Source organism: Salmo salar, chromosome ssa14 (genome assembly GCF_905237065.1).
Source record: "Salmo salar chromosome ssa14, Ssal_v3.1, whole genome shotgun sequence".
In the NCBI taxonomy this organism is placed as follows: Eukaryota; Metazoa; Chordata; class Actinopteri; order Salmoniformes; family Salmonidae; genus Salmo; species Salmo salar.
This window is the reverse complement of record NC_059455.1, coordinates 19847515-19866798: the sequence shown is the minus strand read 5'-3', so window position 1 is coordinate 19866798 and position 19284 is coordinate 19847515. Positions and strand designations below refer to the sequence as shown.

General features: G+C 42.8%; 1 protein-coding gene across 23 annotated transcripts in view; it reads right to left on the bottom strand.

Moving 5' to 3' along the window:
* The window catches only part of LOC106568825 (disco-interacting protein 2 homolog C), a 254879-nt gene that overhangs the window by 65967 nt on the left and 169628 nt on the right, over positions 1 to 19284 (bottom strand). For 14 of the 23 annotated variants that reach the window (XM_045694041.1, XM_045694044.1, XM_045694045.1 and 11 more), the window contains 2 exons: positions 8657 to 8872; positions 7154 to 7321 (listed from right to left, as the gene is read on the bottom strand). In XM_045694041.1, coding sequence (XP_045549997.1) covers positions 7154 to 7321; positions 8657 to 8872 — 384 coding nt within the window. The remainder of the gene's footprint in view (positions 1 to 7153; positions 7322 to 8656; positions 8873 to 19284) is intronic. The other 9 variants (XM_045694060.1, XM_045694057.1, XM_045694061.1 and 6 more) reach the window with 3 other exon arrangements.

Genomic DNA, 19284 nt, shown 5'->3' with positions numbered 1-19284 from the left:
CCCAGAGATTCGAACCAGTGACCTTTCAGCTACTGGCCCAACGCTCTTAACCGCTATGCTACCTGCCACTGAGCTGGGATTCAAACAAAACAAAGCTGACACACACACACACACACACACTTTTTTGGTAAACAGCAGAGGCAAAAGGTAAAACAAGTTTATATTTTGGCCTCCAATGGGGGAAGAAAATGTAACTAAGCTCATGATCATTAAGGCATTTATAAGTTGCATTTATAAGTTATATTCTTCAGTCTAATATTCTTCAGTTTTAAAGGGGCAATCCCAGATTGCCCCTTTAAATCCAGTAGTGGAGCTGCAGGAGATTTGATGCACTTCATGGAAATATGTTTGTAATCATCACCGCCCACTCTTCAATCCCCTGGCCATAACATAATTCCTCCAAATGCTTCAACATTACATAATTAACGCAGTGCTTCCGCCTCTCTGAGACTTCCCACATGTGACATTATCTTTCAATGTGAAAAATATATCTACATTTCTCTCTCCCGCTCCTCGACTTGTATTTCATTTCAGATTCTTTCAAGTGGCAGATGTTGTTGAAAGTCTAATCATGCCGTGAAAAGGGCTGTGACGGTCATGGAATTTCGGGTTGACAGTTATTGATCAGCCAAATGACCGCAACGTCATCGCGTTGTAAAAAGAGTTAATGTTACCGTGGAAACGGACTCAACCACACAATTGCCCGGGCCGTCTCGTTTTCAGACAGCTGTTTGTGCCACTTATTTTACGCAAAAAAAAATGTATGTTATTTTTATTTTCATGACGATCTTCATCCATAATTGTCGGTGTCACGATAATCTTGTAACCATGGTAAAGTAGCCGTGAATTCATGTTGTTTTCTCCCGTCATACTGCCATGACAACATAAAAAAACATAATTACATTTACATTACATTTAAGTCATTTAGCAGACGCTCTTATCCAGAGCGACTTACAAAATGGTGCATTCACACATCAGACGTTACTTCCTCTTCCTGCTAGATTTTGACTCCAACTGAAGTGGATGAGCGTGTAATATAATTCCAGACACCAATTGGGAGGAGAAACCACAAAGGAATTTCAATGAGGTCCCTCACTGTCTTTCCTTTACATTCCCAGTACTCAGTCTCTTTCCACGGCAAAACACTACATCCCCAGTCAAGGACCATACATACACTAAATTGGATGAAACACCAGCTAGCACACATAGCACTTACCTATAAGAACTGGTAACCAGATGCATGTCAGAGCAATCTCATTCAGACCATCACACTGTCTGCAATAAGGAATCTTATTTTCAGTGACAATTCATCATGAACGTCTAATGTGCCTATATAGGCCAATAGGATAAGAGCTTCCCAAAACTTCACATCTACAGATTTATGAAAATATAATGTATCATCTCACCTTCCACCATGTATAGGCTGTGTCTCATATGGCACCCCATTCCTTATATAGTGCACTACTTTTGACCAGAGTCCTATGCGCCCTGGTCAAAAGTAGTGTGCATCATAGGGATCAGGGTGCCATTTGAGACCACCAGTGTGAGGTTAGATTAATGGGATAGGTGGAGGGCTCCAGACCCCAATAGATTAAACAAGACTCATATTGACAATGTCAGACCAAGGACAACATCACTGCCGCCCCCACTTAGTCGCTCGCTCACCCTCCCCCACTCCCTAGAATAAGCCAGTAGCTGCTTATGTAACCGGAGAAAAGACTACTGTAAATAAATATAAAACTTCACAGTGCTAATGTGCGAGAAAGTCATATTCCTAATGCCTTCAGAGCTGTGTGAGAGAGAGTGAGAGAATGAGCGCGACACAGAGAGCGAGCGCGACAGTGATGCTTTGAAAGGCTGGTCATGGCTGATATCAACACCATCATCCCAGAAACCTTGGACCCAGTCAAATTTGCATACCACCCCAACAGATCCACCGATGATGCAATCTCTATTGCACTCACACAGTTTTTAGGGCCTTCTGCTGACACCGCCTGGTATAGAGGTCCTGGATGGCAGGAAGCTTGGCCCCGGTGATGTACTGGGCCGTACTCACTACCCTCTGTTGCGCCTTGCGGTCAGAGGCCGAGCAGTTGCCATACCAGGCAGTGATGCAACCCGCCAGGATGCTCTCAATGGTGCAGCTGAAAAACCTTTTGAGGATCTGAGGACCCATGCCAAAATCATTAGTCTCCTGAGGGGAAATAGGCTTTGTCGTGCCCTCTTCATGACTGTCTTGGTGTGCTTGGACCATGTCACTTTGTTGGTGATTTGGACACCAAGGAACTTGAAGCTCTCAACCTGCTCCACTGCAGCCCCGTCAATGAGAAATGGGGGGGGGGGTGCTCGGTCCTCCTTTTCCTATAGTCCACAATCATCTCCTTTGTCTTGATCACATTGGGGGAAGAGGTTGTTGTCCTTGCACCACATGGTCAGGTCTCTGACCTCCTCCCTATAGGCAAACATGTACAGAAGGTTTTGTTCAAATCAAAAGGGTTGCTGTCAAAAAGTGATAGAATTCAAATGATTTACCCAGGGCTGTCACTCATCGTTGGTGATCAGGCCTACCACTGTTGTGTCATCAGCAAACTGAATGATGGTGTTGGAGTCGTGCCTGGCCGTGCAGTCATGAGTGAACAGGGAGTACAGGAAGGGACTGAGCACGTACCCGAGGCCCCAGTGTTGAGGATCAGCGTGACGGTTGTGTTGTTACCTACCCTTATCACCTGGGGGAGGCCCGTCAGGAAGTCCAGGATCCAGTTGCAGAGGGAGATGTTTAGTCCCAGGGTCCTTAGCTTAGTGATGAGCTTTGAGGGCACTATGGTGTTGAACGCTGAGCTGTAGTCAATGAATAGCATTCTTACATAGGTGTTCCTTTTGTCCAGTTGGGAAAGGGCAGTGTGGAGTGCAATAGGGATTGCATCTGTGGATCTGTTGGAGCGGTATGCAAATTGGAGTGGGTCCAGGGTTTCTGGGATAACCCCTTATATATAGCCATGTTATTTTCGACTCCCTATATATAGCCATGTTATTTTCTACTCCCTATACAGTGAGGGGAAAAAAGTATTTGATCCCCTGCTGATTTTGTACGTTTGCCCAATGACAAAGAAATGATCAGTCTATCATTTTAATGGTAGGTTTATTTGAACAGTGAGAGACAGAATAATAACAAAAAAAATCCAGAAAAATGCATGTCAAAAATGTTATAAGTTGATTTGCATTTTAAATGAGGGAAATAAGTATTTGACCCCCTCTCATTCAGAAAGATTTCTGGCTCCCAGGTGTCTTTCATACAGGTAACGAGCTGCGATTAGGAACACACTCTTAAAGGGAGTGCGCCTAATCTCAGCTTGTTACCTGTATAAAAGACCTGTCCACAGAAGCAATCAATCAGATTCAAAACTCTCCACCATGGCCAAGACCAAAGAACTCTCCAACGATGTCAGGGACAAGATTGTAGACCTACACAAGGCTGGAATGGGCTACAAGACCATCGCCAAGCAGCTTGGTGAGAAGGTGCCAACATTTGGTGCGATTATTCGCAAATGGAAGAAACACAAAAGAACTGTCAATCTCCCTCGGCCATGCAAGATCTCACCTCGTGGAGTTGCAATGATCATGAGAACGGTGAGGAATAAGCCCAGAACTACACGGGAGGATCTTGTCAATGATCAAGGCAGCTGGGACCATAGTCACCAAGAAAACAACTGGTAACCCACTACGCCGTGAAGGACTGAAATCCTGCAGCGCCCGCAAGGTCCCCCTGCTCAAGAATACATATACATGCCCGTCTGAAGTTTGCCAATGAACATCTGAATGATTCAGAGGACAACTGAGTGAAAGTGTTGTGGTCAGATGAGACCAAAATGGAGCTCTTTGGCATCAACTCAACTCGCCGTGTTTGGAGGAGGAGGAATGCTGCCTATGACCCCAAGAACACCATCCCCACCGTCAAACATGGAATTGGAAACATTATGCTTTGGGGGTGTTTTTCTGCTAAGGGGACAGGACAACTTCACCGCATCAAAGGGACGATGGACGGGGCCATGTACCGTCAAATCTTGGGTGAGAACCTCCTTCCCTCAGCCAGTGCATTGAAAATGGGTCGTGGATGGGTATTCCAGCATGACAAAGACCCAAAACACACGGCCAAGGCAACAAAGGAGTGGCTCAAGAAGAAGCACCTTAACCTGATATGGATAGGGGGCAGTATTTTCACAGCCGGATGAAAAAAACATACCCGATTTAAACTGGTTACTACTCTTGCCCAGAAACGAGAATATGCATATTATTAGTAGATTTGGATAGAAAACACTGAAGTTTCTAAAACTGTTTGAATGGTGTCTGAGTATAACAGAACTCATATGGCAGGCAAAAACCTGAGAGAAATTCAACCAGGGAGTGTAGGATCTGAGAAATGTAGTTCTTTCTAGTCCCCATTCCCCTGTCACTGGGCAGAGTATAGTAGCTCAGTTACTGAGTGGTCTGCCTGGGGACAAAAAGATTGGATATGTGCGTTCCCGTGAGCACGCTGTTTTTTCTTTTCCTCCTTGAATGAATACACTATTGTCCGGTTGGAATATTATCGCAATTTTACGTAAAAAAATACCATAAAAATTGATTTTAAACAGCGTTTGACATGCTTCTAAGTATGGTAATGGACCATTTTGACTTTTTGTGTCTCAATGTGCTCGCGTGTTACCCTTTGGATAGTGACCTGAACGCACGTACAAAATGGAGGTATTTGGACATAACTATGGATTATTTCGACCAAAAACAACATTTCTTGTGGAAGTAGCAGTCCTGGGAGTGCATTCTGACGAAGATCAGCAAAGGTAATACAATATTTCTAATACTAATTCTGAGTTTAGTTTACCCCGAACTTGGCGGGTGTCTGAATAGCTCACCGTGATGGCGAGCTATGTACTCAGAATATTGAAAAATGTGCTTTCGCCGAAAAACTATTTTAAAATCTGACACAGCGGTTGCATAACGGAGTTCTGTATCTATAATTCTTAAAATAATTGTTATGTATTTTGTCAACGTTTATGATTCATATTTTTGTCAATTCACCAGAAGTTTTTGGTGGGAATACATTTTCTGAACATCACGCGACAATGTAAAAAGCTGTTTTTGGATATAAATATGAACTTGATTGAACAAAACATACATGTATTGTATAACAATGTCCTAGGAGTGTCATCTGATGAAGATCAAAGGTTACTGCTTCATTTAGCTTCATATGCTTGCTTGGAAAATGGCTGTGTGGTTATTTTGGTCTATGTACTCTCCTAACATAATCTAATGTTTTGCTTTCGCTGTAAAGCCTTTTTGAAAATCGGACAACGTGGTTGGATTCAGGAGAGGTTTATCTTTCAAATGGTGTAAAATAGTCATATGTTTGAAAAATTGAAATTATTGGATTTTTCAGGTTTTTGTATTTCGCGCCATGCGATCCCATTGGCTGTTGGCTAGGGGTTCCGCTAGCGGAACGCCTAGATGTAAGAGGTGGCCTAGCCAGTCTCCAGACCTTAATCCCATAGAAAATCTGTGGAGGGAGCTGAAGGTTCGAGTTGCCAAACGTCAGCCTCGAAACCTTAATGACTTGGAGAAGATCTGCAAAGAGGAGTGGGACAAAATCCCTCCTGAGATGTGTGCAACCCTGGTGGCCAACCACAAGAAACGTCTGACCTCTGATTGCCAACAAGGGTGTGTTTTTCTGGATTTTTTTGTTGTTATTCTGTCTCACTGTTCAAATAAACCTACCATTAAAATTAGACTGATCATTTCTTTGTCAGTGGGCAAACGTACAAAATCAGCAGGGGATCAAATACTTTTTTCCCCCTCACTGTATATAGCCATGTTATTTTCTACTCCATATATATAGCCATGTTATTTTCTACTCCATATATATAGCCATGTTATCTTCTACTCTCTATTTGACCATGTCAGGTACACACTGTCCTGCAATGGAATCCCTATGGGTCGTCACATAGGCCGCGTTGCCATACTGTATCTATCAACGTATGGATAGGTGCGTCATGCAATGTACTGTAATTATCCCGGAACACAAGCACAGACTGCAAAACTTGATTCCATTAGGAATGGGAACCCTTCCAGAATTGTGTTAATGGTTTCTGTGGTGGTCTCAGATGTTAACTAATAGTTGATTAGAGTGTGGACCAAGCCTTTGTTTTCAGAACATCCATCTACTTCCACCTGGGGATTCTTTTCTTTTGTCGTTGGATATAAACAACACATTTCAATAATTCACTCTCCCTGCAGAATAGTGACTGACGGGATAACAGATGGGTTCAATCAAAGCATTCTTCAATGCTGGTTCAGTGGGTTCTTTAAGCATCCAGCAGAGTTTTGGCACCAAAAGTAAATTGCACAGAGCATTTTAAACAGACTACTTAAAACAATGTGCCACCTGCCTAAAGTTCAGATTTAAAGTGTACACTGCCAACATGAATGTCTGTATCCATGTGGAAGATTGGGAGGGCAGAGAAGTGTCTAAAAGCAGACAGAATACATTTTGCAGCAAGCACCACCTCCACGTAACTGGAGCAACTATCAATCTGCTTTGTGTCAAAGATAAAAAGCATTCTTGAACACTCTTATCTTGCCAAGCAAACAAATACATGTATTTCTCACCATTAACACAAATATTTCACAGCCATGAAAGCAAAAAAAATAAAAATTGGGTTGCATCCCAAATAGCACCCTATTCCCTACATATGCACTACTTCGACCAGAACCCTGTCGGCCCTGGTCACAAGTAGTACACTATATAGGAAGTAGGGTGCCATTTGTCATATACACTGCTTTCCAGACCTTACCGTTTCCCTGTAATATTATTATTGATTTTCCATCAGCATCTTGGCTATCATTCACAAGCATGAAAGCATAAACACACTGCTTCATGCGATCACAGCAGTCATTAGCCAAAGCTAACCATGGGTTAGCATCACTTCTCCTCTATCTCCCATCTTTTCACACAACTGTAGTAAGAGCCAAGGACACACCACTTCGTCAATGAACGCCACACTTGATCATCACAAAGCAAATGGGGGCTGGGTCAGAGCAGGGCAGGGAGGTGAAGGCAGGGGGGCACTGACTGCACGGTGGTCTGGGATAGTGGGATACTGACCCTGCTTCTCCAGAGGGGGCTGTTGCCAGACGAGCTCTGATCCACCTGATCCAAACTCACAAGACCGGCGCACCACAGGACCTGGACCTGTGTTCCCATTCTCTACTGTGACTGGAGGACCCAGGACCTTCCTAGTTTTCCTCTTCAGAGAGAGGTGAGCAATGGGCCCTGCATGTGAGGGGAAAACCAGAACCTTAAATCCAGACTACGGCAACCACACAGAGCCAAACCAAGGCACTACTGTACCCAGATGGAGGAAGGCCTCTCTGCAGTGTCTCTCAGCAAAAGAGGCATCAGCGATATGGAGAGATGGAAAATACAGTCTTCGTCCCAAATGGTCCCTTATTCCATGTATAGTGCACTACTTTTGACCAGGGCCCATAGGGTTCTGGTCAAAAGTAGTGAACTATATAGGGAATAGGGTGCCATTTGGGACGGACCCATGGATAACGGTCGCGGTAAGGGGCATGGAGAAAAGCAACTTATCTACATGGACAGGCAGAACCACACTAAATGGGAGGGAGGGAGGGAGAGGGGGATGAAGGGAAGCCTTTTAAAAAGCCAGCACACATACACTGGGGAGCTGGTTTGTTTTGGCCTCAAAACAGGAGCGAAGAGGAAAACAGAGTCGTAACCGTCACACACAGGAAAGGATATCCTCCTCTTCAATAACACACCTAGCAGAGAGAGCAGGACTAGAATACACTACAGTCAGTCAGTGACACACACAACACACCATGTCATGTTGTGACAACAAAACAGCTATGTGTGTAAGCTGATTGTCATGGGAACACCTCTGAACACCAAGGACTGGTGAGAAAGCTACTCATGTGCTTGTTGGTATGAATGGACCTACAACAAGCTCTGGTCAAAAGACATGCCTCTCTAAAGCGTCTTCAAAGAGCTCCCACAGTTTGATATTTGTAGATCATAATAGGGCCAAATAGCTCTGATGGTCTGTCTCCTAGTCCTAACTGTCTACTAGCGCTGTCCACCTGGCAGGGGGCTGACTGTCTGATGGTATTTAAACTGTCAGCAGCATGAAAACAGACTGGCCACTGGAACAGTCTACACAGACAACAGTGGTACTTCATGGTGATAGCCCTCCGGTCTTAAACTATTAAAAATATATATATATATATACTACATAGGGAGTAAATAGGCTACAACAATTATTTTTCACTATTTTGAATTGTTTATGTATTATGCACTGGCCATACAACTACCCTAGGGGGGTTAACCAAGTCTAGAAGGTCATCTTTGTCAGGGGAATGAGGGTAGCATGCAATTAATAGAAAGTAACACTGGAAGAGCAGGCTAGTGTTGTGGCTGCATGCCTTAGGGGTTGGAACAGGATGGGTGAGGGGTGATAACACACACACACACACACACACACACCCTGGGGGTATTGAGTTAGAAAGCCAACAAGAGAGGTAGGCAAGACAAACACAGAGGTAGATAGATGTAAGTAGGTGTGTAGGTTATAGTTGAAGGGTAGTTTACCTGACTTACCAAGGTGCGTCTGGCCCATGACGTCTGCTAGGCGGCTGGCCGCCCCGCTCCCTCCGCTCTGAGTGGAGGAGGAGGAGGTGGTGGAGGAGGTGGTGGAGCCGTGGATGGCTCGGCTGATCCAGTTCTCCATGTTGATGCTGCTCTGGCTGGAGGTTGGTGTGCCTTCACCCTGCATGGAGCCCTCGCCCTCCGAGCCCGACGACGTGTCTGGAGAGAGAGGGGGGGGAAGAAGAGCCGAGAGGGGAATTAGAGAGGGGGTCTACGACGGCGGGTAGAAACACATGAACATGCGTACATTTGCACACACACACACGTCATTGTCAGACATTTGCACAACAAATAGAGAAACTCGGGCTATGCCATAAGGAGATGTCCTTTCCCCCATAGCATAACCCCGCCACTAGCTTCAGCTTCCAGACCTCTCGCATGTTGTGCTCCAGAGCCTGGGGAAGTAGGTATGAGTGGAACTGTGATGAAGGGCTGTGAGTAGAAGTGATTGAAAAAAAATAACCACATCCATCCCTCTTCAGAATTATTCAGAGTAAGCTAGTTTACGGTGCTAGCATTTTTGTGAATAATATTTTATATCATTGTTTGTAATGACACTACCCCTTGTGGGCACCATTGAAAATGATTGGCTTTCGGTTTTGAATCTCCGCCTGTGTTTGAATGTGCCTATTCCAATTGTTGGGAGGGGCAAATAGCTTGGATACCCTCCATCTTCTTTTAGCCTCCTCCTGACAAGAACTTCCACAGGCTTTCATACCGAAGGTGAGGTGAAAGCCTGGTAGAGGCTATACACCCTGCTCCCTACCTGTAGGCTACAGGTGCACTCCACAGAAAGCATGCAAATCAGAGTTGACAGAAACCTGATCCTGACAGTGAAGGGGAGAATGGCTTCCTTCCACTGTATCAGACTCAGTCAGGAGGAGCCCTTTCCCTATAGCCCTCACAGCCCTGCACCTCACATCATTAGGCTGACTCACTTTCATGCACCCAAATCCACCGCAACACCCAGACAGTCTCAGCCCAAACACTGTCACTCCTACAGAGCTAATAATCACTACTCTCCACTCAGGGATGTTTTTAAACCCTAGCCAGTCAGTGGCTGAGTCTGGGGAGGAGGGAGTGGGTTTCTTTGTGTACTTTATTTTGCATGCATTTTGCATACTGCGACAGGACAGGGTCTGCCGGGGGCCAGCGGAGGGTGTCTGAGGGATGAGAGGAACGAACAGAGGGAGAGAGGCTGGATCATAACGAGCCATTTAAGAACCAGGTGCACTGCAGAGTGACCTACTGAGAGAGATAAACAACAGGATGGGCCTGGCTCTCTCTCGGTGTGTGTCTGTGCGTGTGTACAGTCCTCCAATTACACTTCAGCCTAGCACCTTATCAACCTAAGCTAGTAAACAATACAGCAGCCTCGAACCAGTTGACCTTTTCTAGTAAATGTCAAATCTGCATGGGCAAAATGTTGAATATAGAAATGTAACGTGATAAATTCTGGGAAAATAGAAATCAGCAAAAAAGATAACATAAAAAGCCTACATTAACTGAATAGGTTTTATGAGTGCACATCAAATATAATATATATATTTCTGGCCAGTAAAATGTCTGAAAAAACATGTGTTATCTAGTCTAGTTCTCAGTATGTCTGTGAGCCTCTCTCTGACACTGAGGGGCTGACACACTGTCTTTGCCAGTGACAGCAGTGGGAGAGACGGTAACCTTTGCTGGGCTAAGGGAGGTCTCCTCCAGCCTGCAGTGAATACCGGCTCCAACACCCTTCAGGTCACTAGGGTTCCATCCTCTCTCCTTCTGCCTACCCTGCCTGCACAAACACAGGAGACAGAGCAGATTAACAACACAGCCCAGCCCCGCCATTGGCCGGGAAACAGCCTGACATTTGATTGGCCAGCAGTGTGTCGTAAAGCCCTCTTTAATTGGCTGGCTGGTGTTGTTGTCAGGGCAGTGTCAGTGACAGCTGTCAGTCTGTTCACAGCTGGGCTCTCCTGCGTTGTTGACACTGGGACAGATAAGAGAGCAGCCGTGTGGCGTGGCACAATAGTCCCCTGACAGCCCTATCTGAGAGCTGCCGCCCCGCCATGCTGCGCTTAAACAGGAACTGCTGCAACTGGCCCTCCAGGTCTCAGCTCTTAGTGATGCTTTGTTGTGGCTGTTGGTTCCTCATTGGTGAAATTCAAATCCTCCATCAAGCGCATTGTTTTACAGTGGACCAATATGGCATGTGGAGAACTAACCTATCTGCTACAGTTGTTGACAGTGCCACTATTTCTGGATGCTAGCTCCAGTTTCTACTGTTTTAGTCTGGGCCTCTGTCTGAGTGACAGTCTCAGGTCGGGCAGCGCTAGCTTGCAAGGCAGGAAAGCTTGTCAGAGGCTGTGTGCATAGGGCCAGCACCACTTGATGGCAAAAATACACTGCTGCCAGGCAACCACCTAATCATATTACACACACACACCCAGATGTGCGCACACACACACACACGGGAAGTCTCTGATGAGCCCCTGAAGACTAAGCCCTCTAGGGATCCTCAATACATGTAATGATTCTAAGAAGCCAGACATCAGAGGACCTCAGTATAAGGACATGGGCGGGTGTGTGTACGTGCATATATCCGATATGGCATCCTATTCGGGAAAACCAATTCATGTAGCTGGATTAGTGACCATTCCAATCCTAATCCGAATCTAATATTGGACGAAGATGACGGACAAAATCTTAAACTCTTTGTAGCCGGTCCTGTGCTAATTTCATGTTAATTAAATTGATTAGGCTTTGACTGCTGAGATAAGGTGGTGGTGTGGTACACCACACACACACACACACACACACACACAGGAATAGAGCAGTTGCTTTTCTTTTTGTTTGTCCCTCAGTAACAGCCACAGCTGATAACATTGTAATGAGCTGTATGCACTGCCACTCATCATTATCAGCACGTTACACACAGAAACGGTGCAAAGCCATGTACAAAAAAAAAAGAAAAAAAAAAGCGTTATACTAATCACGATACTAATTAATTAGACAGACAGACTAGAAGACAAGGAGTCCATATTCTAATTGTCATTGGCAGGCTGTGCTCCAGTGGAATAAGGCTGCTTGCCTTGCTTGATACGATGTGTGTGAGTGGCTCTGGTGTCCCTGAACGCCCCCAGCCTCGCAGGCAGTCAGGCACCAACACGCTGTGAGTGCTGTGTCACTGTTCCTTCTCCCTCAAGGGGCAGTTTGCGCTGCCTTACAAGAACTCTGCCTGCCTGCTCATTCGGAATCATCTGAAAATGTGCCTGTCGTGATTTCCTGCGTGGTGCGTGTTCAGTAAAGGAATCCCTGTAGACGCCTCGGTCCCAGCCTTCAGCCCTAATGCAAATGCCATAATGGCTACTTAACACTGCTCTCTCCCCCTCTCTTATAAAGATACTCTCTACTCCATAAACCTCTGGCTGGGTGGGGGCATGCCATGCTACATTCTAGCTGTTACATTCTTACAGCTCTACAGTATATGACATGTTGTTGATGTGGCAGGTTAGTGGGATATGGCAAAGGGAGAAATGAGCTCTACCTTTCAGCTAGCTAGTATCATTAACCACACTACTCCTTCTAGAAGCTGAGCGTTATAGTGCACTACTTTAGTCCTATGGGCCCTGGTCAAAAGTAGTGCACTATATAGAGAATAGGGTGCCATTTGAGACGCAACCTAATTCTGTGGTTCAGCTCTCTTATGTTAGCCAAGGGTCTGAAATGGCAGCTCGTCAGTGGCAGCTTGTTTTTAGCTAGCACGAGTAACCGTTTCAGAGTGACTTAACCACTCCCATGGTCATCTATGACACCATGTCAATATTGGCTTCTTTCTGCCCCAATCATCTGCTCCACTGACAGACTGGGGACGTTTTATCTAAGACGGTCTGGAGTGCCATCGACTCTAGTGGTAGAATACTAGGAGACTGAAGATTTAAACTGCTGTGTTGAAGCCCTGTTGTACTGCATCTAATAGATACTATCCCCCAAAAAACAAGAGACAACATAATCATACTTTAACGTCAATCACTCTTTCAAATTGACTCATTCCGTTGTAATTACATCCAATCAAGAAATAATGTAGATAAAGAAAAAAAAAAAAAGGACACTGTGGAAAGGAGCTTCTGATGACAACATCAATTTGTGATAAATAGATGCTTTGCCAACCCAGGCTGATTGAATTGACTGGCAGACATATTGAATTGACTGGCAGACATGACATGTACAGACACATGGGTGAGACACTGCATCAGTGAGTTAGTGGGGGGGGGAGACAGGCTGGTGGCATATAAGCCATATATTAAATACATTTCATGAGCCCTACAGTATATTAAAAATACATTTTATGAGCCCAAGCCCAAAAAAGCCCAAATGATTGTGCCATTACCCAATACATATATAAGATATAGGTTACTGCACATTACGCACAACAGAAAAACAAAAACTCACAGACGTAGCTAGCTATATGCTCTCTTGGGTAAATAAATGAAACTAGCTCCAGTAGGCTAATCTTGTTGAATGTATTATACTGTACTGTTTTGTATTATGATAAAGCAGAAGAGAACATGTGATTCTGGTGCAGCACATGCAGCTTACAAAGGTATAGTCTAGCGAATTAGATTTTAGTATTGAAATATAATAGGGCCTAGTTGTATAATTAGTTGTCTGATGCATATATACACCTTTCATAATATCTCCCCTAATGTTATTACTCTATTGTTGCTTCATCCCTCCTCGCTTTCAAAGCAAAAGGCTTTCACTTCTCTTCACGAAGATTGAATGATTATGGGTCTGAATTAATAACTGCTATAGTCTACCACCATCTGAATGGTTATGGGTCTGAATTAATAACTGCTATAGTCTACCACCATCTGAATGGTTATGGGTCTGAATTAATAACTGCTGTAGTCTACCACCATCTGAATGGTTATGGGTCTGAATTAATAACTGCTATAGCCTACCACCATCTGAATGGTTATGGGTCTGAATTAATAACTGCTATAGCCTACCACCATCTGAATGGTTATGGGTCTGAATTAATAACTGCTATAGCCTACCACCATCTGAATGGTTATGGGTCTGAATTAATAACTGCTATAGCCTACCACCATCTGAATGGTTATGGGTCTGAATTAATAACTGCTATAGCCTACCACCATCTGAATGGTTATGGGTCTGAATTAATAACTGCTATAGCCTACCACCATCTGAATGGTTATGGGTCTGAATTAATAACTGCTATAGCCTACCACCATCTGAATGGTTATGGGTCTGAATTAATAACTGCTATAGCCTACCACCATCTGAATGGTTATGGGTCTGAATTAATAACTGCTATTGCCTACCACCATCTGAATGGTTATGGGTCTGAATTAATAACTGCTATAGCCTACCACCATCTGAATGGTTATGGGTCTGAATTAATAACTGCTATAGCCTACCACCATCTGAATGGTTATGGGTCTGAATTAATAACTGCTATAGCCTACCACCATCTGAATGGTTATGGGTCTGAATTAATAACTGCTATAGCCTACCACCATCTGAATGGTTATGGGTCTGAATTAATAACTGCTATTGCCTACCACCATCTGAATGGTTATGGGTCTGAATTAATAACTGCTATAGCCTACCACCATCTGAATGGTTATGGGTCTGAATTAATAACTGCTATAGCCTACCACCATCTGAATGGTTATGGGTCTGAATTAATAACTGCTATAGCCTACCACCATCTGAATGGTTATGGGTCTGAATTAATAACTGCTATAGTCTACCACCATCTGAATGGTTATGGGTCTGAATGGTTATGGGTCTGAATTAATAACTGCTATAGTCTACCACCATCTGAATGGTTATGGGTCTGAATTAATAACTGCTATAGTCTACCACCATCTGAATGGTTATGGGTCTGAATTAATAACTGCTATAGTCTACCACCATCTGAATGGTTATGGGTCTGAATGGTTATGGGTCTGAATTAATAACTGCTATAGTCTACCACCATCTGAATGGTTATGGGTCTGAATTAATAACTGCTATAGTCTACCACCATCTGAATGGTTATGGGTCTGAATTAATAACTGCTATAGTCTACTACCATCTGAATGGTTATGGGTCTGAATTAATAACTGCTATAGTCTACCACCATCAGAATGGTTATGGGTCTGAATTAATAACTGCTATAGTCTACCACCATCTGAATGGTTATGGGTCTGAATTAATAACTGCTATAGTCTACCACCATCTGAATGGTTATGGGTCTGAATTAATAACTGCTATAGTCTACTACCATCTGAATGGTTATGGGTCTGAATTAATAACTGCTATAGTCTACCACCATCTGAATGGTTATGGGTCTGAATTAATAACTGCTATAGTCTACTACCATCTGAATGGTTATGGGTCTGAATTAATAACTGCTATAGTCTACCACCATCTGAATGGTTATGGGTCTGAATTAATAACTGCTATAGTCTACCACCATCTGAATGGTTATGGGTCTGAATGGTTATGGGTCTGAATTAATAACTGCTATAGTCTACCACCATCTGAATGGTTATGGGTCTGAATTAATAACTGCTATAGTCTACTACCATCTGAATGGTTATGGGTCTGAATTAATAACTGCTATAGTCTACCACCATCTGAATGGTTATGGGTCTGAATTAATAACTGCTATAGTCTACCACCATCTGAATGGTTATGGGTCTGAATTAATAACTGCTATAGTCTACCACCATCTGAATGGGTCTGAATGGTTATGGGTCTGAATTAATAACTGCTATAGTCTACCACCATCTGAATGGTTATGGGTCTGAATGGTTATGGGTCTGAATTAATTACTGCTATAGTCTACCACCATCTGAATGGTTATGGGTCTGAATTAATAACTGCTATAGTCTACCACCATCTGAATGGTTATGGGTCTGAATTTATGTTAATAACTGCTATAGTCTACCACCATCTGAATGGTTATGGGTCTGAATTAATAACTGCTATAGTCTACCATCTGAATGGTTATGGGTCTGAATGGTTATGGGTCTGAATTAATAACTGCTATAGTCTACCACCATCTGAATGGTTATGGGTCTGAATTAATAACTGCTGTAGTCTACCACCATCTGAATGGTTATGGGTCTGAATTAATAACTGCTATAGCCTACCACCATCTGAATGGTTATGGGTCTGAATTAATAACTGCTATAGCCTACCACCATCTGAATGGTTATGGGTCTGAATTAATAACTGCTATAGCCTACCACCATCTGAATGGTTATGGGTCTGAATTAATAACTGCTATTGCCTACCACCATCTGAATGGTTATGGGTCTGAATTAATAACTGCTATAGCCTACCACCATCTGAATGGTTATGGGTCTGAATTAATAACTGCTATAGTCTACCACCATCTGAATGGGTCTGAATGGTTATGGGTCTGAATTAATAACTGCTGTAGTCTACCACCATCTGAATGGTTATGGGTCTGAATGGTTATGGGTCTGAATTAATTACTGCTATAGTCTACCACCATCTGAATGGTTATGGGTCTGAATTAATAACTGCTATAGTCTACCACCATCTGAATGGTTATGGGTCTGAATGGTTATGGGTCTGAATTAATTACTGCTATAGTCTACCACCATCTGAATGGTTATGGGTCTGAATTAATAACTGCTATTGCCTACCACCATCTGAATGGTTATGGGTCTGAATTAATAACTGCTATAGTCTACCACCATCTGAATGGTTATGGGTCTGAATTAATAACTGCTATAGTCTACCACCATCTGAATGGTTATGGGTCTGAATTAATAACTGCTATAGTCTACCACCATCTGAATGGTTATGGGTCTGAATGGTTATGGGTCTGAATTAATAACTGCTATAGTCTACCACCATCTGAATGGTTATGGGTCTGAATTAATAACTGCTATAGTCTACCACCATCTGAATGGGTCTGAATGGTTATGGGTCTGAATTAATAACTGCTATAGTCTACCACCATCTGAATGGTTATGGGTCTGAATTAATAACTGCTATAGTCTACTACCATCTGAATGGTTATGGGTCTGAATTAATAACTGCTATAGTCTACCACCATCTGAATGGTTATGGGTCTGAATTAATAACTGCTATAGTCTACCACCATCAGAATGGTTATGGGTCTGAATTAATAACTGCTATAGTCTACTACCATCTGAATGGTTATGGGTCTGAATGGTTATGGGTCTGAATTAATAACTGCTATAGTCTACCACCATCTGAATGGTTATGGGTCTGAATTAATAACTGCTATAGTCTACCACCATCTGAATGGTTATGGGTCTGAATGGTTATGGGTCTGAATTAATTACTGCTATAGTCTACCACCATCTGAATGGTTATGGGTCTGAATTAATAACTGTTATAGTCTACCACCATCTGAATGGTTATGGGTCTGAATTAATAACTGCTATAGTCTACCACCATCTGAATGGTTATGGGTCTGAATGGTTATGGGTCTGAATTAATAACTGCTATAGTCTACCACCATCTGAATGGTTATGGGTCTGAATTAATAACTGCTATAGTCTACCACCATCTGAATGGTTATGGGTCTGAATTAATAACTGCTATAGTCTACCACCATCTGAATGGTTATGGGTCTGAATTAATAACTGCTATAGTCTACCACCATCAGAATGGTTATGGGTCTGAATTAATAACTGCTATAGTCTACCACCATCTGAATGGTTATGGGTCTGAATTAATAACTGCTATAGTCTACCACCATCTGAATGGGTCTGAATGGTTATGGGTCTGAATTAATAACTGCTATAGTCTACCACCATCTGAATGGTTATGGGTCTGAATTAATAACTGCTATAGTCTACCACCATCTGAATGGTTATGGGTCTGAATTAATAACTGCTATAGTCTACTACCATCTGAATGGTTATGGGTCTGAATGGTTATGGGTCTGAATTAATAACTGCTATAGTCTACCACCATCTGAATGGTTATGGGTCTGAATTAATAACTGCTATAGTCTACCACCATCTGAATGGTTATGGGTCTGAATGGTTATGGGTCTGAATTAATTACTGCTATAGTCTACCACCATCTGAATGGTTATGGGTCTGAATTAATAACTGCTATAGTCTACCACCATCTGAATGGTTATGGGTCTGAATTAATAACTGCTATAGTCTACTACCATCTGAATGGTTATGGGTCTGAATGGTTATGGGTCTGAATTAATAACTGCTATAGTCTACCACCATCAGAATGGTTATGGGTCTGAATTAATAACTGCTATAGTCTACCACCATCTGAATGGTTATGGGTCTGAATTAATAACTGCTATAGTCTACTACCATCTGAATGGTTATGGGTCTGAATTAATAACTGCTATAGTCTACCACCATCAGAATGGTTATGGGTCTGAATTAATAACTGCTATAGTCTACCACCATCTGAATGGTTATGGGTCTGAATTAATAACTGCTATAGTCTACTACCATCTGAATGGTTATGGGTCTGAATGGTTATGGGTCTGAAATAATTACTGCTATAGTCTACCACCATCTGAATGGTTATGGGTCTGAATTAATAACTGTTATAGTCTACCACCATCTGAATGGTTATGGGTCTGAATTAATAACTGCTATAGTCTACCACCATCTGAATGGTTATGGGTCTGAATGGTTATGGGTCTGAATTAATAACTGCTATAGTCTACTACCATCTGAATGGTTATGGGTCTGAATTAATAACTGCTATAGTCTACCACCATCTGAATGGTTATGGGTCTGAATTAATAACTGCTATAGTCTACCACCATCTGAATGGGTCTGAATGGTTATGGGTCTGAATTAATAACTGCTATAGTCTACCACCATCTGAATGGTTATGGGTCTGAATGGTTATGGGTCTGAATTAATTACTGCTATAGTCTACCACCATCTGAATGGTTATGGGTCTGAATTAATAACTGCTATAGTCTACCACCATCTGAATGGTTATGGGTCTGAATGGTTATGGGTCTGAATTAATAACTGCTATAGTCTACCACCATCTGAATGGTTATGGGTCTGAATTAATAACTGCTATAGTCTACTACCATCTGAATGGTTATGGGTCTGAATGGTTATGGGTCTGAATTAATAACTGCTATAGTCTACCACCATCTGAATGGTTATGGGTCTGAATTAATAACTGCTGTAGTCTACCACCATCTGAATGGTTATGGGTCTGAATTAATAACTGCTATAGCCTACCACCATCTGAATGGTTATGGGTCTGAATTAATAACTGCTATAGCCTACCACCATCTGAATGGTTATGGGTCTGAATTAATAACTGCTATAGCCTACCACCATCTGAATGCTTATGGGTCTGAATTAATAACTGCTATTGCCTACCACCATCTGAATGGTTATGGGTCTGAATTAATAACTGCTATAGCCTACCACCATCTGAATGGTTATGGGTCTGAATTAATAACTGCTATAGTCTACCACCATCTGAATGGTTATGGGTCTGAATTAATAACTGCTATAGTCTACCACCATCTGAATGGGTCTGAATGGTTATGG